Source organism: Berghia stephanieae, chromosome 1 (assembly GCF_034508935.2).
Source record: "Berghia stephanieae isolate SIO BIC M18660-M18661 chromosome 1, UCSD_Bste_1.3, whole genome shotgun sequence".
NCBI classification, from domain to species: Eukaryota; Metazoa; Mollusca; class Gastropoda; order Nudibranchia; family Aeolidiidae; genus Berghia; species Berghia stephanieae.
In genome coordinates, this window is record NC_088360.1 from 91,364,505 (window position 1) to 91,390,428 (window position 25,924).

General features: G+C 33.8%; 1 protein-coding gene across 2 annotated transcripts in view; it reads left to right on the forward strand.

The window, feature by feature from the left end:
• The first annotated feature begins 278 nt into the window (after positions 1–278).
• Positions 279–25,924, forward strand: part of LOC144961787 (DNA repair and recombination protein RAD54-like) — a 33,277-nt gene continuing 7,631 nt past the window's right edge. Inside the window, exons 1-19 of one of the 2 annotated variants that reach the window (XM_078894877.1) lie at positions 279–388; positions 2,271–2,357; positions 2,935–3,054; positions 6,776–6,836; positions 9,311–9,449; positions 11,132–11,201; positions 12,929–13,006; positions 13,608–13,655; positions 14,786–14,854; positions 15,196–15,289; positions 15,947–16,071; positions 16,573–16,723; positions 17,725–17,831; positions 19,027–19,099; positions 19,288–19,437; positions 21,170–21,280; positions 21,993–22,116; positions 22,641–22,719; positions 25,176–25,355. In XM_078894877.1, the coding sequence (XP_078751003.1) occupies positions 2,292–2,357; positions 2,935–3,054; positions 6,776–6,836; positions 9,311–9,449; positions 11,132–11,201; positions 12,929–13,006; positions 13,608–13,655; positions 14,786–14,854; positions 15,196–15,289; positions 15,947–16,071; positions 16,573–16,723; positions 17,725–17,831; positions 19,027–19,099; positions 19,288–19,437; positions 21,170–21,280; positions 21,993–22,116; positions 22,641–22,719; positions 25,176–25,355 (1,845 nt within the window). In that variant the 5' untranslated portion in view covers positions 279–388; positions 2,271–2,291. Of the gene's footprint in view, positions 389–532; positions 1,091–2,270; positions 2,358–2,934; positions 3,055–6,775; positions 6,837–9,310; positions 9,450–11,131; positions 11,202–12,928; positions 13,007–13,607; positions 13,656–14,785; positions 14,855–15,195; positions 15,290–15,946; positions 16,072–16,572; positions 16,724–17,724; positions 17,832–19,026; positions 19,100–19,287; positions 19,438–21,169; positions 21,281–21,992; positions 22,117–22,640; positions 22,720–25,175; positions 25,356–25,924 lie in introns of those variants that run through there. The other variant, XM_078894871.1, reaches the window with a different exon arrangement.

Below are 25,924 nucleotides of genomic sequence, written 5' to 3' on the forward strand. Positions count from 1 at the left end.
ATTAGGTGCCCCAAACGTAAACAATAACAAGTTGCTAGTGATTTTCGTTAGGGACCGGAATAATTTACGCACAATATAGGTCTCCCAATTTTGTAGTTTGAGTTGTAGGCAATACACTTTCAGTATTGAAAATATGTTTACATAAAATCTAACAGTTGCAGAAATAATAATATAAGGCTAAATTATTATGAAAACCAGGCTCCGAATAATTCTCGTCTTGTTCACACCAGCGCAATAATTTGCTCTGGTCTAAAAATAGATAGACTGTAACTTTTGATAAATTTTACCTTTTGTTCCATAAAATATCCATATCTAGACATTATTTGATGCATGATCGAGTATTTAGGAATATGTGTTTCTTTTGCCACCTGACAGCCAAATTTTAAAGGTTATTTTTTTCTACAATTTACATTGGAACGTGAGCTGTCAAGACATGAACATGTGGTTTGCCATGTGCTTCTAGACCTTTGTTTACGTTTGGGGCACCTAACTTTACTGCTCTATAGTGGGAGACAATTAAGTACTGAAATCTAATGTAGAGTACTGTAATTAAAAACTGCGAGGACAGATAAACTTTCGTTGTATTTGTATGTTGACCTAATGACCTCCAGAAGTCACGAGAGGGACTCAAGATAGTTACTTCATTAGAAACCACTTTTTATGGATTGATGGATGGTATAGATTGTAGAGCGTCCCTCTTGCGGCTAGGCGAAGGTGCCGTAACATTAGGAAGTGGACGGCCAGGCGAAGGTGCCGTAACAGTCGGAAGTGGGTTCGACTTCCCATCGCCGGAATAGTTTTTATTTTCTATTGTCCTCTGGTACTTCTCTACTCACTTCATTTCTTGTTGTTATCAACATAAGTGTCTGCTCCGTTCACTGTTCTGAATGAATACTTGTTTCATTCTCTGCATTTCAGTTCGATGAGGGTTTTTCTTCGTATACTGTGATTGTAAAGAATCAAATGATAATTAGAACTCTTGTGAATGAGAAAACAATATTTGGCTTCCTACCTACCGAATGGCGCTTGTTTACAAAAGAAACAAATTGATAACCCATGAGTGAAACGTTACTGTTAACTTGCTAAAATGGTGATTATTATTATAGCAACATAATTTAAACCCCATGCCCATATGTACATATTATGAACACTGTCGTACAAAAACTCGGTCCAATACCCCTGTCAGTTTGTCATGTCCAAATAGAATATAGATAGACTGATACTGATACTGATAGTGATACTGATTGGCAGGGGTAGGTGAGGTGCTAGATTGGCATTGATTGTCACATTGTCTTTGGCATTTGAGTGATTGGTGACTGGTGACGTTCCCTAGATATAATATGCCTCCGGCTCTGGTCTCCGTTTTTATTATTGTTGGGGGTGCAGATTAACACCGTTTTTATGCATCGCCGTTGGGGGTGTAAAAATAGACCCACAGTCACAGAAAAATAGAATATTTCTTCCTATTTTCGGTTCCGGGAATCGACCCATTTTTTACTTTTACGTTTTGGATAGTTTTTGGTTTTGTTTGTTTTAGATTGTAGTTTAGCACAGCACGCTGCTTAGTTATGATTGCCGGTCTACGTTGATACAATGATAATGATAATAATTTTAAAAGATCAAGTGTAAAAAAAACCAAGGCCATGGCACACGCATACTGAAATCACAATGACCAAAATATAAATAAATAAATAATTTTTAAAACGAAGTGACTATTTATCCTAATGCTCGGGAAAATAAATAAGCCCATAATTGCATTCAGCTCAAAGCTAATATGTTCACGTTGGTAAATTGCCATCACAATATAAATGTTGTGAGAATTTAGCATTATAAGTTATTATAAGTTTTTCATGAGCTAATTACCCTTTATGTTGGATGACCCCTTATTTCAGAAGATCCCAAATATTGTTGTTTTGACGCCCGTCAATCATAGTGAAAATATGGGGTCTGTAGTCCACCCCCCCCCCCCCCCCCCCCTGATTATATGTTTTTGAAAACTTTTTTCAAAATCTAGTCAAAACATCAGTAAGATTACTCCACTCGGCAGGGGCCACTTTCTTACAACAATATAGAGAGGTCTGTACAAAATATATCATCCTACTTTTTGATGCCAGCTTCCCTATCAGTCTGCTCTTTTTTTTTCTTTTTTTTTCAAACTGTTTGTTATTTCAACATTATGGTCTAAATGTTTTAAATTCAGACCAGTGAGTGAAGCAGGCACTTTTGTTACACACACTCATGAAAATTTATTTCATTTGTACACTTTGCAGAGGAGAAGCCATGCTCCTAGTATGCGAAGTGTTGTGGTTGAAAAAAGGAAGACAGATGATGATGAAGAAATGAAAAGCAAGAAAAAAGTGAGTAGTAGTTTGTTTTACTCTCTTCATGACTCCTCAAAGTGAGTATTGTCTTATAAAAATACACTTGGTTGAGTAATCAGAATCTTAACTAGTCAAGAAGTTTGTAAGGTCGATTCTCTGTGTTTTAGCATTAACCAACCATTCAGACAAAATTGTCTGCTTCTCTGACAACTGGGTGTTCCTGTTCTATGAACAATGATAACTTTCAATGCTGATATTAAGAGTGGGAGCATCTACTGATTTTGCATCTTTCTCTCTCTCTCTCTCTCTCTCTCTCTCTCTCTCTCTCTCTCTCTATCTATATATATATATATATATATATATATATATATATATATATATATAACAAGTTGATTGAATAACTATTTTGTTTCTTCGTAATTTGTTTAAAAAGATTTGAATGGATCATTTATCTCATTCAATATGTAGATTTTCAAGTCACTTTCATAAATATCCACATACTCACTCACAAGAAGTAATTAAAAATCGGTAACTACAGGTTGTGATTATTATCACTTTTTAAAAAAATAAATGAGGTTATAAACTTTGTATATTTTAAAATGTTTTACTACAGGGACGAAAGTCTACTGAAAATATTCATTATGTTGGAAGAGAATTTCTGTCGCCCTACAGACAGCCTCTAAAAGCAATTGTTGACCACATAACTGAAGATGAAAACAGTCCAATCAGTCATGTAAGTATCCCTATAAAAATGTGTGTTAGGTGTCTTGAACATTGTCTAGTAGACAGGTTGACCGCTTTTACAAGGGCAATGATGATAATTTTCCACAGAATTCCGGTATTGGGTTTTTCTCATAAATTTTCAGCTGATTTTGCCCTCTCAAAACTTTTCCTCTGATAAACACTCAGATCGCTAAGTGGTGGATCCATGGAAAAATCACTCCCATGTCTTTTGTCATATCTGTGCTCAAGTTTGCGTGAATCTTGGTGACACTTCCAATTATACTTTATTAATCTCAATCTCAATAGGTGGTTAACCTTTACCGCCACTCGTGGTCTATTAGACCCACCCCAAGTACATATTCTGTCATTGTGTCTTTGAATGAGTAAATAAAAACTTGAAACTCTAGATATGCTTCCTTCAACCATTTTTTGTTATGTGGATTGAGTTTTTTTTTAATTTTCAGGGAAATTGTATTTTATATGAATTTTTTTCACAACCCTATAAAATTCTTTAGCGCGGCCACTCGCGGGGTCTGTTAGACCCGGTAACGCACAAAGAGAGTTTTATTCCTCATGCCCCATTCGCCACTCGCGTGGTCTTTCAGACCCGCCGACAAGCGAAGAGAGGAATACGTTCGCCACCCGCGTGCCCGACGTGTCACTTACTCACGTATCAACTATGGTTGCCAATTTGGCATTCTTTTTGCCAAAAGCAAAATTTATAGATATTTTGTATAAGTCTATTGGAATAGTGGCAAGGAGAATGTCTTAATAGATTACTATTTACACAGATGTTTCTGTATTTACAATACAACAGAGTGATCAACGCAATACTAATTTATAGTGCACTTTCTGACTTTGGTATCAATTGGTTGTAAGGGTTATTTTTGAACGTCGATTTTGGCATGATTCCACAAAATAATCTTGTTGTGTCCTAAAAGAATGCGCCGAGTCATGACCTGACCTAGCCGTGGTTAGTCTATGTCATGTGTACTCATGACCTTTTCTACTCGTTTTGCCCGCGACAGTTTACAAATATTATTTCTTCTGCTTTTACAAAATATCGATATATTTCTACAACTACAATTGCCAGTTTTGTATTTTGCCTATTGAGGTGAGTAATTAGTATAAATTCATCATTAGCTGTTATAAACTAGTACAATATGGTTATGACGTAACCCAAACTAGTCCTACTACTTAGCAGCCAGTTCATGTGCATAGATGAAGTTGGTAAGGACATTGCAGGTTTTACACGTTGGTTCTTTTCAGGAGACACGGACACATAGTGTGTTGTAAAAAGAAATAAAGATGATAATAGATTAGCTAGCCTCTATGATTTTTGCTGATAGTGAACAGATCCAATAATCCTGGGTTTCAGTGTGAGTCAGATTATTTCTAGTTATTTCCACACAATCTCTCCATGTTGGCTTCTATCAACAGTAATGGGTGGTGGGGTCCCTTCATACGGTACAAGCCATCGTCATGCTTGTGATACCAAATGCTATCAGTCCATTTAACGTTTCTAAACCGGGATAGACTCTGTATCATAGTTCTTTATCATTCAATGGACTCAATAACTAAAGTAAATTACGTTTCTCGTTTTAACAGTGAAATGGCGACAGAAATATATGGGAACAACTCCTGTCTGTTGAGCCGGAGAACAGCTCTGAAGAGGAATCTTCATCTGAAGAAGATTTATTTCAGAATCAGTTTGACGTTGAGGATGGTGAAATGGACGAAGCAGTTGGTGGGGATGATGATGATGAGGATGATGAGGATGATAATGACTTGCAGACTGCCAGCTATACCGAGCTATTGCCTGTGGTTGCAACCAACACCGAGCTGTTGCCCGTGGTTGCCAACGACATCGCTTCAGATGCTGGCTGCTACAAGTCATGGATGGTAGATTGGAGTAAGACCAAACCTGCAGCTACCGAAAACGCCAGCCCGCAATATTTTGAGGTTACCTCATGACCGCACTCCCGCAACAGGACATGTGGAGACACCAGAGAGCGCCTTTCTGCTGTTTTTCACGGCGTTCATGATCGACGAGTGCGTAAAATACACAAATATTGAAGGGAGGAGGGTGAAAGGCATGAAATGGACAGTCTGCACAAGTAATGAGATCTCTGCCCTTATTGGGTGCTTGCTGTATGCAGGCTCCAGAAGGAAAACATGACAAATATAAAGATGTTGTTCGATGTTTTGGATGGACTGCAAATTTTACGGGCTTGTTTCTCTCGGAACCGTTTTTCGTCTCTTTTGACTTACATGCGGTTTGACGAGAAGCCAACGAAGAGCCAGGGATCTGTTTGCTCCAATCAGGGACATTTGGAAGAAGTTCCAGATTGCCCTTCAGATGCACTATGCGCCGGGAGAAGCCCTCACAGTAAACGAGCAACTTGTCAATTTCCGTGGTCGTTGTGCCTTTCTGCAGTATATCCCCTCGAAGCCTGACAAGTATGGCATCAAAATATTTTGGGTGTGTGATGCCGCCAACGCCTTTCCGTGCTACGGCATACCATATCTTGGAAAGGGAACACAGCCCAAAACAGCCAGCAGTGTTGGAGCATCTATTGTTCTAAACCTGGTCCAGCGCTATTTTCAGTCTGGAAGGAACGTCACTTGTGACAGTGACAATTACTTCACAGGCTTCGAGCTGTCCCAAAAACTGCTGCGCCAAAAGCTAACTCTTTTGGGGACAGTAAGGGGGAACAAGACGTTTTTGCCTCAGATATTTAAGGACAAAAAGCATCTCTCCCTTCACCAATCCATGTTTGCATTCAAGGACAGCACCACACTGGTGAGCTACCAGACCAAACGGAACATGAATGTAAACCTCCTCAGCACTAGGCGGACGTGACGTCAGACTGTGGAATCCTATTTAGATTTCCGTTACAACACAATGAGCCCATAAGGAATTGGGATATCAAACCTGCAGATGATGCTGTGCGTTTATTTATTTTTTAAAACTCGCAACATCACCAGCCGAATATAACGTACCAAACACACAAATTATTATCAAATTAATATCATCATCATCATCATCATCATCATCATTATTATTATTATTATTATTATTATTATTATTATTATTATTATTATTATTATTATTATATTGTTATATTATCATCATCATCACCATTATTACCGTATTATTATTATTATTATTATTATTATTATTATTATTATTATTATTATTATTATTATTATTATTATTATTATTATATTATTATTATTATAATTGTTATATTATCATCATCATCACCATTATTACCGTATTATTATTATTATTATTATTATTATTATTATTATTTTTAAATTATTATTATTTATTATTATTATTATTATTATTACTATTATTAATATTATTCAGAGAGAGAGAGAGAGAGAGAGAGAGAGAGAGAGAGAGAGAGAGAGAGAGAGAGAGAGAGAGAGAGAGAGAGAGAGAGAGAGAGGCTGGGTCCTAAAGACCTCGCGTGTGGCAAATCGGTGGCACAAAATACTTCTCTCTTCCCAAGTCACCGGGTCTAAGAGGACCCGCGAGTGGCGAATGAGACGTAAGAAATAAATCTCTATTTAGCTATAGGCGGGTCTAAAAGACCACACATGTGGTGAATATGGTGCGTTTTAGGATGCGGTAATGGTTAAATAAACTTTTTGAAAAAGTAATTGCTGGTGACATATTTTCTCTTTATTTACCCTAAATATTTGATACTTTTTATTTACAGGAAGAGCTCATCAAGAAAATTCTCTCAAAACCATTCAAGATTCCTATGCCAAATTATCAAGGTACCATTTGTTTTATGTATATAGTATTCACATTTTGAACGATTATGGGAAAGTCAAAAGTGAAGACAAAAATCTCCAATTGTAGCAATATGATTCTGTAATATTCCTAATTGTGACTATTTATATTTTATGAACAACTCTATGGTTGTTTTAGAGAAGTAATGTGTGGTTGCCATGGAAACGGATATAAACAATGCCTTTTTTGTTTTTTTGCTTATTTTCAAAGTGACATTAAGTTATGCCTACAGTCACGCCAAAACTTTGTAGATTATTTGATGTAGCCTATATGAAATATAAATTTTGTCATATTTTTTGTAAAGGATATGCTAAAAAATGCATTTTGTATAAATATTTTAAAAATTGGTACTATTTTTTAATAGAGACTCTATTAAAAACAGAAAAAATTGACAGAATTTATAGTTAAATATTTTCTTTGGTGCAAATTTCAAACTTTTTTTTTTTCAAATTGTAATTTTTAATGGAATAAAATTTAATTTAGCAGCAATTGCAATTTATTAAAAAAAAAAAAAGATGAAGAAAAAACCCCCTGACTCACTCAATTGCCCAAAATCCCCCCATAATGATTGTTGGATTCAAAAGGCAACAGCAGAATAGCTGAGACCTCCCTCCAGGTTAATAAAATTGGAATGAGTAAAATCAATATTTTGGTGAAAAGGAAACCAAAACACAATGAAAATGGACCAGGTTGTTTCCACCCGGTTATAGCATTTGACCCTGGTTACCACATCACTAATGTTGCGAGTCACTGGACTACTTGGTGAAGTGTGAACTTGGCTCCCTGACCAATGAGCGACTACCTAGCACAAAGGTCATGGGAGGAAGGGGAAATGTCTGGTCTTTCGGAGGTCACTTCTAGAGTCCCATAAGGTACGGTCATATGACCATTGCTCTTTTTGCTTTACATTAACGACTTACCAGAAGTAGTCACATCAAGAGCTTGACTTTTTGCAGATGATTGCCTACTATATCGAAAAATAAAGTCCAATGAAGACAGTGAACTACTACAACAAGACCTGACAATATTCAAATATGGACAGACACGTGACAAATGAGCTTCAATCCAGACAAACGTGAAGTGCTGCAAGTGACAAACAAAAAGAAGCCACTTCACACCAAGTATACGATGCTTGATACCGAACTTTTAAACACTGCAAAATACCTTAGTCTAAACATCAACACTAACCTATCTTGGAATGACCATATAGACACAATCACGAAGAAAGCAAATTCCATAACTGCCCTTCTGAACAGAAACATAAGCAGCTACTCCAGTTACATCAAGGCCAAATGATATACAACGCTAATAAGACCAGTCGTTGAATACGCAAGCACTGTCTGGGACTCTATCAAAAAAAGAAATAAAGATATACAAACAAAAATAAAGATAAACTTGGGATGGTACAAAGGAGAGCAGCGCGATTTGCATTATTCAATCTCAAAACCATTACAGTGTGACTCAGATGGTTCAAACATTACAGTGGACAACTTTGGAATAACGAAGAAAGCAATCCAAACTGACAATGCTCTATTGCGTATTCCATAACCTTGTAGCAATTTTACCAAACAACCTTAGTCCCGCAAAAACGAGATCAAGAACAAGGGGGCATGATCTAAGATTCACAGTGCCGCACTCCCGAATACAAAGCCATGAACAGTTATTCTTCCCCTCTTATAATGCTTGTGGAATAACCTAGCACCTATTGTTATAAATTCAATCACCACTGAACAGTTTAGAGCCAGGCTAATTCACTACTATAGCACTCAAATACATCCTGAAATGTAAAACATGAAGACACCTACATTTTACATTTGCGACAATACACCAGAAGTGGTTTGCAAAGTTAGAGAAGAAAGAAAGATCAGGGCATCTATGGAAGTATAATACTACAGTAATGAATATGACATAGATTCTCTCATAATTTCTAATGGAAATCTACCAGCTGAGAGATTATACTATTTGGGTTGTTTAGAAGAGAGGTCAACCTTCAAATCGATATAAGAATTCATGGGTTTTCATTCTGAACAAAAAATGTTACTAGGGTTTAAAAACTTGCATTTTCCTTCATCAACAGATGAAAATTAAGCTACCTCACATGATATAAACAAAGATTTTATGGGGAGGGGGGGGGGGGGGGGGCCTTTTTTTTGACCATGAAATGTTTTTGATACTGTCAAATAGTGGCTATAGAATGGAAATGTTTATTAAACTCAAAATTTGGACATTGACCTCTGATTTTCACTGCCGACCTTCCCCTTAATTGTTTCAACTTGTATGGTGGTTTTGTTTTGTTGAAAAGGACAATATTAAACTGATTAACATATTGTTTAATCAAAGAGAGAGGTTCACTGACATCCATTTGAATTTATTTTTTTCAATTAATAATTAGGTATTAAAATGGCTCTTCGCCCCCCCCCCCCCCCCCCCCCCCCCCCCCCTATGTTTCACTTATTAGGCAATGGCATATTGGGCAGAGCTTTGGGTGTAAGAAGGCAAGGTGTGAGACAACCATTGCATGATCCATATGAAGAAGGAGCTCTAGTATTGTACTCACCCCCAGAGCTCTCTGCTCATGATCAAATGAAAACAGATATGTGAGTACTGCAATTATATTTACAGACAAACCTGTCTATAACGACCAGCCATGATCAAATGCCAAAGTAGTCGTTATAGGCAGCAGGTGGTCGACATGTACTGGATTAATGACTGTAAGAGGGGGGGGGGGGGGCATGTGCACTATCTTAGCCTATTCAAAGCATTGGAACCTATCACAAGTCATCATTTATTATAGTTGTTATTGTTATTATTATTATTATTATTATTATTATTATTATTATTATTATCATCATCATCATCGTCATCGTTATTATTATTATTATTATTATTATTATTATTATTATTATTATTTATTATTATAATTATTATTATTATTATTATTATTATTATTATTATTATTATTATTATTATTATTATTATTATTATTATTATTAATTTTACTATTAATAATATTATTATTACAAAAATATGTAATAAACATCCCCTTCTGAGCTGTCATATCTTGCGAATTTGGTTGCAGGCTTGATTTTAATGTTTGTGGCATGAATGAACTATTTATACAAGAGGTCGTTGATAGGTGTCATGGTCTCAAGTGAGTAAAGAGCTACTCAACTATGCATAAAACAAAGATATGAAGATAAGGACCCAGAATTTACCAGTTACTTTAAAATGAAGAACAATTAACAATTTGTTTAAGATGAAATAAAAAGAAAGATGAAATTTAATTAAATGAGATGAATAATGATTATGGCCGTTACAAATAGAAAGATTGAGATATTACGTAACTTGTGACCACATAATATCTGGTTTGTAAGGCTCCACTTCCAGGCAGTTGAGAAGTGTTGAATTATCTATTCCTCCGACGGCGGGCTCAGGTTTGTAAGGTTCCACTTCCAGGCAGTGAGAAGGGATGAATTATCTATTCCTCCAACAGCGGGCTCAGGTTTGATCCTTGATCTGTTGAAGACTGCACTATCAAAGGTAAAAGCTCCGGCATCTTGATGGTGGAAATAAAAATATCCACAAAGCACCAAAAGATAAAAATCTTCAAATATATCGATGTATGAGGAATGGAGCGGCTGGCCGTCCGGCATAGATTGTAGAGAGAAGTGAGTGTAGAATGTTAGACCTAACTGCTTTTATAATAAGTGGCTACGTGACAGAATGTAGAACGAAAAGTATTCACAAATTAGAAATTAATTCGAGGGAAGACTATAAAAGGAAAGATGATCTAATATTAGAAGGTAAAGTTTTTCTAAGCCTACCGAAATATAACTGGAGTCAGATGAATTCAGTTCTTACTAAAATAACAATTTAATAAGATAATTGTGAACAATTTTTACTGTGACAATAGGTTCATTCCCAGTTGCTCTGCATTTCCTGTTCGATAGCGGGCATGATGCCTCATAGTCAGCCATGTGTTCTGCCTTCTTTTTAACCCTCTAGTTGGAGAAGATAATGAGTTACCTGCTGCATGGTCATGTCAATCATGAGAACGTCCTTTGATGATATAAGCCTACCCTTTGATGTCTACAGTCGCATTTTCGTTTTCTACTGTCACTCATAAATAAACTTCGCCCAGAAACGATTTCATTGGTCCATCATCACCATACTGCAACTCTTCAAAGCTTGCTACATCTGCTTTTGGGTTGAAAAAAATCATGACTCAATTCTATATCATATTTAAAGATTCAGATATCTTTGTCTGTTATACCCTTAGGGAGAAGCATCCAGTCCATGTTGTTGTTGATCCCATTTTGTCCAAGGTTCTAAGACCTCATCAAAGGGAGGTAAGTACCAATGACACGTTGGAAAATAAAGCTCATTTATTAAGTTGTTTTTTCCCATTATTCGATGCTGATGTCTTTTTCTGATCCACAGAAAATATGTGATTTGGTGTCAAAACAGTAATTCCTTCTTTTTTTTAAATCACACCCCCCCCCCCCTTCAAATGTACTGGTAGTGAGGGACTTGATGTGCACTGAAACAAATAGATGCAGTTTCCCACTCTCCAGAAGTTAGCTAGAGTATCAATGATGATAAACTATCAATTGCTCTAAAGTGGGGATTAATACAGTAATAATAGGGCTTAATGGCAATCGTTAATAATTATCCTTCTTTTTTTTCACTTTTTGTCACCATCAACACTGATTATCGAAGAATAATAGAATGGATATATGCTTGGAATTCTATTTCTCTGTTCTGGGCATGATTTATGGAAGTATCATGTTTGTATTTGTATTTATTTATTTGTGACTTTCTTGTCAAGTGATCTGATGCTTGGCTTGTGACCACTATGTTTTGTGTTCCAGTCCCGCTTTGGACAAAAAAGGATCTTTACCCATGTTATCTCACAACACTTCACTCAAGTATAAGATTAGTACCTAGCCTGTAACAGCGTTGTCCCTGAATAGGTTATAACTGAACCTTACAAACATTTTGCCTCACACTATATCTATTAAAAAATTGTTGCTGATGGGTTTTGGGGGGGGGGGGGGGGGGCTCTTGTAAAGTTCTTTGAGCACATTTAGTGGATACTAGGTTCTGGTTTTTATTTCTATGATTAGACCTTACAAATTTATATCTGTAATCAGATTTTGCTGGAAAACAATTCCTAACATGTCTTCAATGAATCTGTATTCCAGGCACTGAAGTGAGATAAAGATCTGAAAATGTGTGTATGAAACAGTGCCAAAGCAAGAAAGAAAAATACAAGAATAAAACCATCCCAAAACCATCCTCCACTGGGGATCAATTCTCAAACCTCCTGATTACCGGTCAGACATGCTACACCTTTGTGAAGAATATAGGCATTAAAATCATCCCAAGTATCGGGTTATCTCTGTGGTGTAATGGTAGCACATCTGAAAAGTCATCAAGAGCTCTGAGGTTCTATCCCCAGTTGAGGAAGAATGATTTTTTGGGATGTTTTTTTTCTTTTTTTGTACCCTTGTGAAGAATATAGGCATCAAAATTGTCCCAACCATCGGATAATCTTTGTGGTGTAATGGTAGCATGCCTGATAGTGATAGGTAAACAGGAGGTCTGAGGTTCGATCCCCCGTCAAGGAAGACTGATTTTTGGGGATGTTTTTTTTCCTTGTATGGTTTTCATTCTTGCTTTGTCTAGCACTGTTTCATAGACACTTTTTCAGATCGTTATCTTACTTCAGTGCCTGCTCCTTAATTTCTCTATATGAAGATTTTAAAATGAAAAAAATAAGGTTTAATTAAATTGTTTTAACTATTTCTTAAGCAGCTTTTCTTTAATTTAATTTTGTTTAGCAGCTAAAGATAAGATGTAGAATTAATCCAATAATCATAAGAGAAAAATAATAATTAGTCAATGTTTGTCATTTTTTAGTCACCAAATCAGTATTTTTTGTTTTGTTTTGTTTGTTTGCCTCTTCTTGACATTGCTCTTTTTAAAGGTCTAATTAACAGTTTCAAAAGGATTAATCTTTTTCTAAGAGATTTTGAATATGGAATGATTATTATACAATTTTTTTCCATTTCAGGGAGTGAAGTTCATGTATGATTGTGTAACAGGTGCACAAATAGAAAACAATTACGGCTGTATCATGGCAGATGAAATGGTAATGGAATTGAAATAGAATTTTCATGATTCATTTAAATAAAAAGGATGATGAAATTCAAATAGATGACCCTTGTCGGGTCTTAAATTCTGAAATTTAAATTAAAGATATTTTTATTTGTTTTAAACGACAAACACTCATAATCTTATTTCAAGTATTTGTAGGGGTTAGTGACTGGATCATGTGTATATGAATAGTTACTTTGATTTAGTAGATCATTTGATTGCAATCATCCATCGTTTTGGAAAAGTGTCCATTCACACCTAGAATCTATGAATGTATATTTCCAATTCCATTTAATATACAAAATTTCTTCATATAACATGACTTTCATTTAGAATTTGTTCTGAATTGAAACCTTCATCATTCCTTAACAATTGGTTTCTTATATTCATTAAATGTAATCGTTTGCTTTTATAGATAAGATGATGTTCTGCTGATCATCTAAAACGATTTGTCTTTTAAGCTCAGATGTAGTTTTCAAGAAAGTTGTTCTCTACTTGTGTCCACATTTTCTTAGCAACACATGTTTTGGCCTGTTTATTTACAGTGCTTTTTTTCTGCATGACATTTGTTAAAGATGTCTTTTTTGATCTAACAGGGACTTGGTAAAACTTTACAGTGCGTGACTTTGCTGTGGACACTTCTTGTAAGTTTTCCCCATCATGGTGGCTGTTTAATTCTCAACAATGGGTTGGAAAAGAGCATTACCATTTTTCTTCTAATCATAATACAATACAATTTTATTTGTATGTGTAGATAACATATTTTATTGAAGTATAAAATTGAAAAATTTGGGATGATATACCTGAGCAAGATAAAAATCTGAAAAGATGTATATATATATATATATATATATATATATATATATATATATATATATATATATATATATATATATATAGTGTGCCAGACAAAGCATCTAAAAGTATACATTCATAAAAATCCATTTTTTGTGCACATCATTGCAACTGTACAAGAAGAATAAGATAGACAAATTCTGATGCATACATTTTGATACACATATTCAAAAAGGATATGTCAATCAAGACTGGGGGGGGGGGGGGGGGGGTGAAGTATTTTCTTGTATTTTTCAATTTATTTTACCAGGCTAGGTGTTGTAACATCTTTATAGATATTTATCATAGCTCACTTGTTCATTTTTCCTTTTTTTTTTTGTTTTTTTGTTAATGATAATATTTTAATATATTATTTCCCTAACAGCATGGGGTTAATATATGTATCTCAAATAGACTGGTTTTCCCCTAATCTTTTTTATAATCAAACAATGCTGGTAATTTTCTTTGGGTCTGCGGAAATCCTCGATTTTGAAGTCAGAGGAGGACATTCCTTTTAAAAGATTACATTTCCCCCAATCAAATGCACTGGCAGTAAGAAACTTGATGTGTGATGGAACAAATAGGTGAAATTTCCCACTCTCCAGAAGTTAGCCAGGGTATCAATGATAGTTTATCATCTTAATTACTCTAAAAGTGGGGGTTAGTGCTGTAAAATGGGGCTTAAAGGCAATCGCTCAAAAAGTTACCTTCAACACTGATCATTAAAATGCTTGCTATGTTGTCTGATAATCTGAAAGGTAAACTGAAGGTTCCTCCATAAGTTTGAAATATAATACAAGGAATAGCTTAGAACATAAGGGATACTTTATCATAGAACCAATTTTGTATGATCTATTTATCAGACCATATTTATGAAATTAAAAGTTGATTTACACTTACATTGTATGACATACTCGTAAATTTATTCCACATCGTTCAGCGCCAAAGCCCAGATTGTTGTCCCACTGTCCATAAAGTCATTATCGTTTGCCCCAGCAGTCTTGTCAAGGTGACCCTTTTGTTCTTGTTTGATGATTTAAAAAAATAATCTTTTGCTTTTCTTGCTATGGTGATTGAGACATTAAAATGGTTTAAAATTTGTAATTAGTTTTCTCAAAATTGATATGAAAAATGAAAAATTATATACTATATTATATATTATATATGATGTAAAAGAAAACAGTCTTGGCCACTCAATTTGACAGTTATATTTAACGACGTTCGTAGAGTTTAAATGAGCAGCCAATAAATCTTGATGTGCATGCATTAAATTTTTTTAATTGTGTATTAACCTTTCAAATTGTATAGATATCAATGCACGCTTTATTTGATTTCATCATTGCATTATAGAATTGGCAGAATGAGCTGGCAAAATGGCTTGGGACAAGAGTGCAAGCTATGGCAATAGATTCTGGATCTAAAAGTGAAATTGATCGCAATTTAGGTGAGTCCTGGAGCCCATGGAGCTGGATGTTATCCTTGTTTTACCAGAGTTTAATGGACAGAAGTAATTCTTTTCTTACCATTGGTAATGCTGGTCCATTGCAAAGTACTTTCCAATGGAGCTACTTGATCACTGTGTTATGGACATGGGGTTGGAAAAAAATCTTTACTGTATCCAAGATGGTTTTTTCTTTCCTGTTTGTTTTTTGTAGCCAACTGAGTCGCTGGGACATCCATTTAGATAAGTGCTCGTAGTAAATTATATCTGTATCAAGAGTATTGATACATCCTGGTCTCTCATACACATCTGCTTCAGTAATTTAGAAATTTTCTTTCTTTTTAAAATTTGTTTTTCATAGAGGACATTTATATTCCCTTCTGAAACCATTATATAGAATGAAAACAAGTTTTCAATATTTATCAAATCTTTGACCCTCATAGGAGTGACAGCATTTTTAAAAATTATTATCAATAGTTACTCCAGTAAATTTTCTTCTAATGTTTTTGTTGTTGTTGTTGTTAACGTTGGCTTATTATTCACACTTATCTTGTGTAATTGAGATGCATTAAATTCATTAATCACTGATTAATTTGGCTATTTTTTTGCTGTATAAAATTGTTATAATGAATTATATGAAATTGACATTTTTTTTTTCAGATCATTTCATGACTCAACAAGGTCGACGAGTAGTGTTTCCTGTTCTAATTATATCATATGAAACCTTTAGACTTCATGCCAATGTTTTACACAAGTCAGAAGTGGGGTTAGTCATTTGTGATGAGGTGAGAAAAATAAGATCAGATTCTTCTATTTGTGAAGCTAACGTCTACTTGAATAAATTTTTTTTAAAAATCTGAACATGTATCCAGCACTACTTTTCATTTTCACATATATTCACCATGCCATGGTCAGTACACTTCACTGCCCAACAGGCCAAGTGGCACCCAATTTTCATGTTTTACAGTAGTACAATTCTCCTATCTATTTGACATCTATTTTGTACTAGCACTCTGCAATAACTGTCACTGTATAAAGTCAGGCACTTATTCACACCTGAGTTTAGTAGGGTAATGTATGCATAGTGTCATATTCATTGACACAATGCCATATGACCATATGCTTGAATTTAGTACAAGACATGACACTGTCTTAAAATGTCAGGTGCCACATAATTCAGAAGTTTAATTAGCCATAATCTTGACATGACAAACAGTGAAGTTTCAAGTAAATTTCGATGTTAGTATTCACTTGACAATCCCCAATTGTTTATATACATCTCACAGGGTCATCGTCTGAAGAATTCAGAAAACCAGACTTACAATGCCTTGACAAAGTTAAAAACAAGAAAAAGAATTCTCCTATCAGGGACTCCCATTCAAAACGATCTTTTGGAATATTTTAGCTTACTTCATTTTGTCAATACTGGAATTCTAGGTATGTTATTTATTTTTTATTTCTTTGTATTAAGGACTGGATAGTAATCTTAGTCTGTTATTCAACTGTATTGTAGTGTTGGAGTGACATTAAAAGCAAATTTTTTCAGGGCTGCCTTAGTGTGTCACTACTGGGTGTTAAAAAATATGGTTACAACTTATAGTATCAATTAATGTGAGTATTTAAATTAAAAATATTTAAAAATTGAGCTTTTATATAGCGTGATATCCACTAAGAGTGCTCAAAAGCGCTTTACACAGGGACCTGATTCAACAGCAACACTTAGATGTAGTATGAGGCATCACACTTGTAAGGCCCTATGACAATTTTTTTTTAACAGAGACAATGCTGTTACTAGCCAGATCTTCATTTTACATATGAGTGCGATGAAAGAATATGAGTAAAGAGTCCTTTCCAAGGACGACTTTGTGCTTCATGAGCGAGACCCAAACCAGGGATGTGCCTTTACTTCATTGAAATAAGGAAACTTGGGGATTTGTATTAGGCATTGTGTTTATATATCATAATATAGTTCTAATCAGTTATCTATTTAGAACTATACAATATGTAAACACAATGTCAAATACCATCCCAATTCCCTTTTCTTGTGTGCAGAAATTCCTCTTTTGAAATTCCTCAGAGTGGTGTCTGAAATTCCTGTGAGCAAAATTTAAAGTTTGCGTCTCTGTATGTGCTTCATACACCAAAGATATAAGGTTCAAATCCCACCACCTCCACTTTGTGGCCTTGAACACCTTACATTGCCCTAACTCATGGGGGGATTACTCATCTTGAGCCACAGTGGTTCTTTTCAATCAAAAATAATTCCTTCATCGGCATTGATAAAGCATACCAAACAATAATAGTCTAAATCAGCATCTCTGACAAAGCTAATACCACAAGGAAACACGTTCTAAGTTTAAACATTTTCAAACGTTACATTTGAAAAATACCAATCAGGTCATAAAAAAGACTGTATTTATATTAATTTGCTTTTTTAGGTACGTCTCAGGAGTTCAAAAAACGCTATGAAACACCTATTTTAAGAAGCAGAGATGCTGATGCAACTGACAATGAACGTGAAAAGGGAGAAGAAAAGCTGAAAGAGGTAAGAACAATAATACATATGAATCAAGGTCAAAAGGTGCCAATTTTTTGTCTCAAAATAAAAGTGACATAATAGTCATCCATGTATCCAAACGTGTAGCAAAACCTTATACTTCATAAATCAAAGGCCCTTTAGATAAAATTAAGTTCTAGCACAGCACAATAATGTCGACATTATCTAAGTGTTGGTGGTCTCAAAGAAAAAACCCAACAAAACAAACCAATAACCAAATGATTTTAATCAAAAATCAAACTTTATTTAGTGAGATAGAAATAAAAAGTCACAATTGACAATAATGTTATAAACTATTGGAGAAAATTGTTCTTTTTTGTGTAATCGGTCACAAGCAACATAGAATGCAAATAAATGATTTTATTAAAATGAAACTACATTTACAACAAAAATATTGAAGAATACTAGATGGCAATAGTCTCATCATTGGCCCCCTACCTACCCTATATATTTAAAAAATGACCTCCTACGCTTATATCAATAAAACTTGAATGCCAATTGTTGGCATGTAAGTATTTTAAAATTTCCAAAAGACGGTCTGCCAGTACTTTAGCAATGTTTTATCTGTTTGATGGGTTATTGGTTTCATATATTATCATGTTATGTATTGGTTTTATATATGCCTAGGTTTTAAACATTCTGTCTGAGACTGTAGGTTTTATTTTGAAGCTCAAGTGCTGGCAGATGTGGGAAAAAAAAAAATTGAGGGAGACAAGTTTTAAAAACTCAGAAATGCTTTTATCCTGATCCTAAAATTTACCACCAGGATACCATGATTTAATTCACACTGTTGAAATATTTTCAAATTAAATTATACATTTCGTAGCTAGCAACGCTAACATTCTGTATTAAACTGAACATTTCAATTTTTAAGCTTTATGGTCTGTCATTTTTTATTTTTATTCTCAGGAATCCATTTTCATTTTTGAACAATTCTGTGTATACTCATTCACATAACAGAAAAATGTATGCAAAATGTAATAATCTGTTATTATCTGATACTGACCACACTGCCATTCACCTATACAAGATAAAGCTGTGCCACTGAGCCACTATAATATCTGGGGACTGATTTTATAGGGATTGGCGTGAACTTTCATATTTGCATAGTAGCTGGAATCAGCTATCAACAATTCATCCAGTGTTGAATCTAGTCTTCATTATTCGTTGTTTTACTTTTCAGTTGCTTGCCACTGTCACCAAATGTATCATCAGGAGGACCCAGGCCCTTCTCACTAAATACCTTCCTGTAAAAAGTAAGCCATCAAGAGTAAAGCAATTGCTGTGGATTAAATATCTTTGATTTATTGTTCCAATGATTATATTACTTTGTCTTTTACTGGTTTATTTACTTTGCAGCTCCTCATTTTGATGCTGGTTTATCACTTAAGTATGTAAGTTAGATTTTAAATCACAATTTAAAAAAATTATTTTCCTGTTTCAGTCGAGCATGTAGTGTGTTGTAGTCTAACACCCTTACAAAGAGATCTTTATCAGAAGTTCGTCCAAGTGAGGATGGCAGAGTGCCTTTCTGGAGGGAAAGGATCCTTTACTACATTGGCAGCAATAACTCAATTGAAAAAACTTTGTAATCGTAAGTCACATGTTTGAACTTCATTTTAATATTTGAATTATTTTTAATTAATGCAATGACCAATCATAAAGTTATCCTTTTGAGCTATAAGACCCGTGGAGTTTATTTCAGTTTCTGCAGTGTTAACAGAGAATAGCAATTGCTTGCTACCCTTTCAATAGAATGCTAGACTGTCAAACACATCTAGTGACCAAATAACTGTACAATGGGCATTGGGGTCTTTTAAAAATCTCAACTGCACCCAGGATGGATAACAGTTCCTTTGCTTGTGAGGTGTGCTCTATCATTGAGCTCGACCCCAATGGCTAATAATGCTGAGAATATACATTGATTACCAAGAAGTGGGACATACTTGGTTTCTTTTTTTGTCTCCATCATCATACCTTTTTTTGTCATGTCTCAATATCAGGGTGTTGTTACTTATCCCGCTTTTTATGGGTAAAATATATTATTTATATAGTCAACATTATTATGTTACTTGGAGTTGTATAATTTGGAGTACTTTACTTATTACTAGATGTCCTCAATTAAAAATAAAATAGAATACAAACAGAAAAAAAAACAACAACAGAATGCTTTATCTATAACTAACCACCTTTTGGGAGCCCACTTTTTTTTTTTGAATAGATAAGCATCGTATCCAATGAGTAGCAAGCCGTTGTTAACACTTGTTTCATACCACAGATATCCATATTAAATTTTGCTTCCTGGTGAGGCTTTATGATTTTTTTTTCATCTCCAGCCCTGTAATGAAGATTAGCTCAATTAATATTTTAATGCAAATGTGATGTTAATTGTAAAAGACACAAAAACAACTGATAGGGCTGAATACAGACCTACCACTGATATTTATTCAACTCAAGATATTGAATTATTTTAAATTACTATTAAAACAATTTGGTTTTAATCAGTTTTTTAAAAATGTAACTATCGACAAATAGCGAATTAACTGAGAAATAAATACAAAGTAGCTTTGTGAAGTGTTAGGACAACGTTGTATGTAATCAGATTTCAGATTCTTAATCAAAATATTAGAAGAAAGTCAGTGAAAATATTTTTACTAAATAGTGGTTATGTGTTCAGGCAAATTGATTGGATGTTTCAGCTTTCCTCATTCTCAATAATATTGACAACAATGATTATATCAAAATCTGATTTGTAAATCCATTGTACAACCCACAACATCCACATAATTTACATGTGTAATAAATTGAAGTACCATTCGCTTTCATCATTAGTTTTAAATTGTAAACACGATGGCTGAGAGAATATGACATTGCACTTGTGTTTGGAGGTGCTAGCTTGGGTTATCTCGATCTTTTCTCGATTTAAATAGAAAAAGGGAATTTTCTTTTTCAATTATTTTTTTATTCATTTATTATTACCTCAAATTCATTTCTTTAGTGATGTGATACATTAAATTTGTATCACTCTGATTGATCATCAAAACCCTTTATTTCATGAAATATATTAATTGCTCTTTACATATAGAACTCTTATAACACATTGCATCATACAGACATTACAATATAATTTGGAGTACCTTTAAATTTGGTCAAACGAAGAACTTGGTCATATTTTGAATCATTACATAGAGGACAGACAGAGGAAATATTTTTTAGAATTGTAAAGATCGAGATGGTTTTTTTGTCACATTGTTGCACTGACTATTAAAATTAGCCAGACATAAAATTTAATCGTATTTTTTCTTTTTATTTTATGTTGTTTTCAGATCCTGACCTGATTTATGACAAATGTGTGGAAGGTGCCAGTGGTTTCCACGAAACATTGTCTTTATTTCCTGCTGGATATTCTACTAAAACAGTCATGCCAGAATTATCTGGTAACATAACTTAAATCATTTTATTTCATATAAATTAAACTCTCATGTGAGAGTAATACTGAATGTTTATTATCTAAAACGTCTTGTGAAAAGAAATGAGACACTGATTGCATCTCTGAGCTTTTAATCCCAGTGTCTTTACTTTTGTGAACATCAAGCAATAGTATGGATAGTTTTTGGCAACAAGGGAAAATGGATATTGTGCTTTTACAGCGGGGATGCTACCACACAATTGAGATGTATGACATGCAAATTCAGTCGTGTTGTATATAGTGTTTAACGTTGCCTGTAAAGTATATTTAGTCTTAATATAATGACAACCATGAATATGAACCCTATAAACGTTTTGATTTATTTTCTGCACACTTATTAATGAAAGATGCCACTGATTTTAATATGTCTTTTGTGAGAGTAATGAAATAAAAACTGGAAAAAATGTTTTTAAAAAGTATCTTTCAATTTGTGAGAAAAAAAATAATTTAAACAACATGTAAAATTTCAATCATTTAAAATCATGACCTTCAATACTGTACAATGTGCAATGACCACGGAAGGTAATTTTGCATTGAATGAAAGCTCAAAATAAAATCAAAATCAGATAAGTCTCCAATGATTTTGGCTATAACAATGGGCTTTACAATTCACTGAATTTGCATGTCCTCTCAGTCTTTCAAAACTACAACTCAACTGTATCCAACCTTCCTCGTTTCAGGGAAAGTGCTTGTCCTCGACACACTATTGGCTCTTATAAAAGCAACATCAAATGACAAAGTTGTTCTTGTTTCCAACTACACACAGACATTGGACTTGTTTGAGAAGTTGTGTCGACAAAGAAAGTAAGTCTCATATATGAATCAGTTCTGTTAAAATATTTGATTTTTTTTGTACTTTGATAAGTTTGTGTAGATATGCTTTGTTTTACACCCTGGAGCAATATTGATGTTACAATAATATGATGTGTTTCAAAAAGTTTTGAATTACTGCCTCATATACATGACTTCTGATTTCATCACTAGATTCACTATTATCTATTTTTCTTCTATGGTGTTAATTTAAAAGAAATTGTGTTTTTGACAGCCATCAATTCTTGCTTTTATATAAAAACAATTTCTTAGTTTACCCATTGCCCATTGCTTCACACTTCTTTGCTTTGAATCAGGCCAACCTTTCCCTAAACGTTTTTCAAATCCACTTTGCATTTATGTACACAACATCTGTTGTTAACCACTTACAGGAACTGTCAATGACACGTGACAAGTTTGCTATTTTAGTTTTAAGTAGATATGTGTAACCGTTTTTTTCTTTTTCCACTTCGATAATCAAAATTGGAATCATTAAATTATCTCCTGTCCATTTTCAGTTACCAGCACGTCAGATTGGATGGATCAATGACAACCAAAAAAAGGGCTAAAATTGTGGAAAAGTTCAATGATCCCTCTGTGAGTTATAAAATTCTGCTTATCATGAGACTATATGATATGAATAATTTTCAATATAACACGGTTTATCTCACTCAACCCTAGCCTTTTACCTCTGTGTTGTTTGCTCACCTTAGATATTTTTTGTGCTTTCAAAATTAAATAAAATATATACTTAAGTGTTCAATCTAAAAGAAAAGTGGCATGTACATAGTTTTGTTCAGTTAACAACATCATGCACAAACTATAAACTGTAGAGTTAAAGATAGATACAATATATTATTCGTCTCAGAAAAATGTAAATAATGATTGGGTACAAGTAGTTGTAACCAAAATGGTTCACTTTTCTTTAAGATTATAGTTAGTCAATTTTAATTGACTTGTTAGATTATTTCGAAAGAAAAGTCCATGGTGATGATATCAGTGTTGGTAGTGAACAGTGGTTGGTGCATACCGAAATAAACTGATGAGGTTGAGTGAGTTATTGTATTTCAAAAGATGTCTTGTCATATTCTTTTTATGTTCTTTTTCCGATAAACAGACTAGTTCAGCAAAGCTGCATTGCTCTTAATGTATAAAAGAAAAATTTGAATAAAATAATCGCGTGTACAACAATGACTGTGATGAAGTATTTTTTATTATTTATTATTGTTCATTTGACAATTTATTGTAGTTGCACGCTACTCTTTGAATAAAATAACAGTTTACCCTAAAGTACTTTTCACGAGATCTAACCGACCAAGCTGTCAAATCACTGTTGGTCAGGAAAAATTCAAACGGACCTGGTATAGGTCTTAATTCCTTTGCTTGCGAGTCATATTGCAACTAACTTATCTATTGGAACCCCCAAGATAACTTAAAGCACCCTGAGAATAGTCAAAAAAGCTGTCTAGCCAAAAATCTTTTATGGGAGCATCATATAAATATCATAACCAAAATATAGAGAAGAACATGACTGGCTTTTCACCAAGAAATATCATCAATGATCGCCCGAAAGTAATCAAATCCATATGTTATAGTTCCATGACTAATTTTTGCATACGATTGAGTTAATTTATACAGGACCCTTTCAAAGAATGGAAGCTAGGAAAGTAACAAAATTTTCAAATGAAGACATAATAGTATTTTGGGGACTAGGAGTCACAATGCTTGTTAGAATCTCTTGAAATATCTGGGATGTGGATTCTTACTGGCTCAAGCATAAAGAACAAGAGATCACTTTCAAAAGATGTAAACTTAAGTCACCAACAATTTTTTTTCATTCACTATTTGCTTGTAAAATAGTATTCAAGCAGTTCAAAGGCTGTGAAACTTTCAAAGCTGTGTGAGACATTTAAGTAAATGCCTTGTAGCTTAATAAAATATGCACTATGCCAATTTTCTATACTTTTCAATTTTTAAAAATGTGAGTTATGATGTGTATCCCATATTGAGTAAATGTGGTTATTACTGGTTAAAATTCTATGTTTTATTATTTTTCCCATACAAGTTTTAGGACAGTTTGGCTTTTTTACAAAGAGAAAATTTAGATTGAAATTTGTTTCCTTACACACGTTAATTTTGCTCTGTCTGTTGTAAATGCTATAATAATTGTAATATGTGTTTGGTGAAATTCCACGTAAACTCTTTCCTTACCAACCCTTTTCATTATTTTTCCTGAGATGTCATACCCATCCATTAAATCAAATTTAAAAGCAAAAAGTACATAAAAGTAGTAAAAGTTAGCAAGAATGAAGAAAACGGAATGTTATGAAATATGAAGGCTTGAGGAAGCGAAATGTTTTATTCCAAATTAAAGTTGTTCTTTATTATTCAACGATCGAGTTTATTGTAATTATTCCTAATCTTCAACACATTCTTATTGTATACAATTTCGTTTTTTAAAAAAAGCAAGCTTTGTAATTTAATGTGGATTCTAGTAGCTGTAACAAAGTATTTTCTTAAATTTTTTTCTATGAATATAAGTGATTTGAATAAAAAAGATGTTGGTTGTATCATAATGAATCTGACAATTTCCCGTTGGTAGGTAAGTAGAGAATTAAAGCAAAAAAAATGCTTGCTTTGTGGATCAATAGTTTCTACAGGGTGTCCACAAAGTCTGGTTACATGTTGTACTTCACTTTCTATTTTTATTTATTCACTTATGCTACAGATTGTGGAGATTTGGCTGAAAGATGCTTTTCTTCACTGAAGAAGAGGTCACGTGTTGTAAAAAGTACAATTCATTTACATCCCAAATTGAAATAAGATTGGGTTTTTAAAGAGGAATTTGTACTTTCACCACGTACCCAGACTTTATGGACACCTTGTCCATCTGTCCACATCCTTGCTATCTCTTGTACCCGTATGCCTTTGGTCCTTTCCATGTCTTTCTTTTCGTGTGTGTGTGTGTGTGAGAGAGAGAGAGAGTAAATTGGCAATATAAAATGAAGCAATATTTATTATTTTGTAAATAAATGCCACTGATCTCTTTACAGTCCCCAGAATTTATCTTTATGCTGAGTAGCAAAGCGGGAGGTTGTGGATTGAATCTGATTGGAGCCAATCGACTGGTAATGTTTGACCCTGACTGGAATCCAGCCAATGATGAACAAGCCATGGCACGATGCTGGCGTGATGGCCAGAAAAAGCAATGTTTTATTTACAGATTGATTGCGGTAAATCTTATTCCTCCTGAGGCGTGTTGATTTAAGTAAAATTAATTTCAATCTCAGATTGTGGCAAATGTTAATGTCATCCCTAATATCATTTATATCATCATCATCATATTAATTTTAGTTGTGGTAGAAGTAGTAGTTGTAATATTAGCAGCAGTAGTAGTAGGAGTGGTAGAAGTAGTGGAAGTTGTAGTAGTAGGCGTAATAGTGGTATTAGCTTTACTACTACTACTACTACTACTACTACTACTACTACTACTACTACTACTAGTACTACTACTACTATAATTATTATTAATATTATTATTATTATTTTTACAACTATTCTTCTTCTTCTTCTTCTTCTTCTTCTTTTCTTCTTCTTCTTCTTCTTCTTCTTCTTCTTCTTCTTCTTCTTCTTCTTCTTCTTCTTCTTCTTCTTATTATTATTATTATTATTATTACAACTATTCTTCTTCTTCTTCTTCGTCTTCTTATTATTATTACAACTATTAATATTATTATTATTGTTATTACTATTATTTTTATTATTATCATTATTATTATTTTTTTTTTTTTTATTATATAAA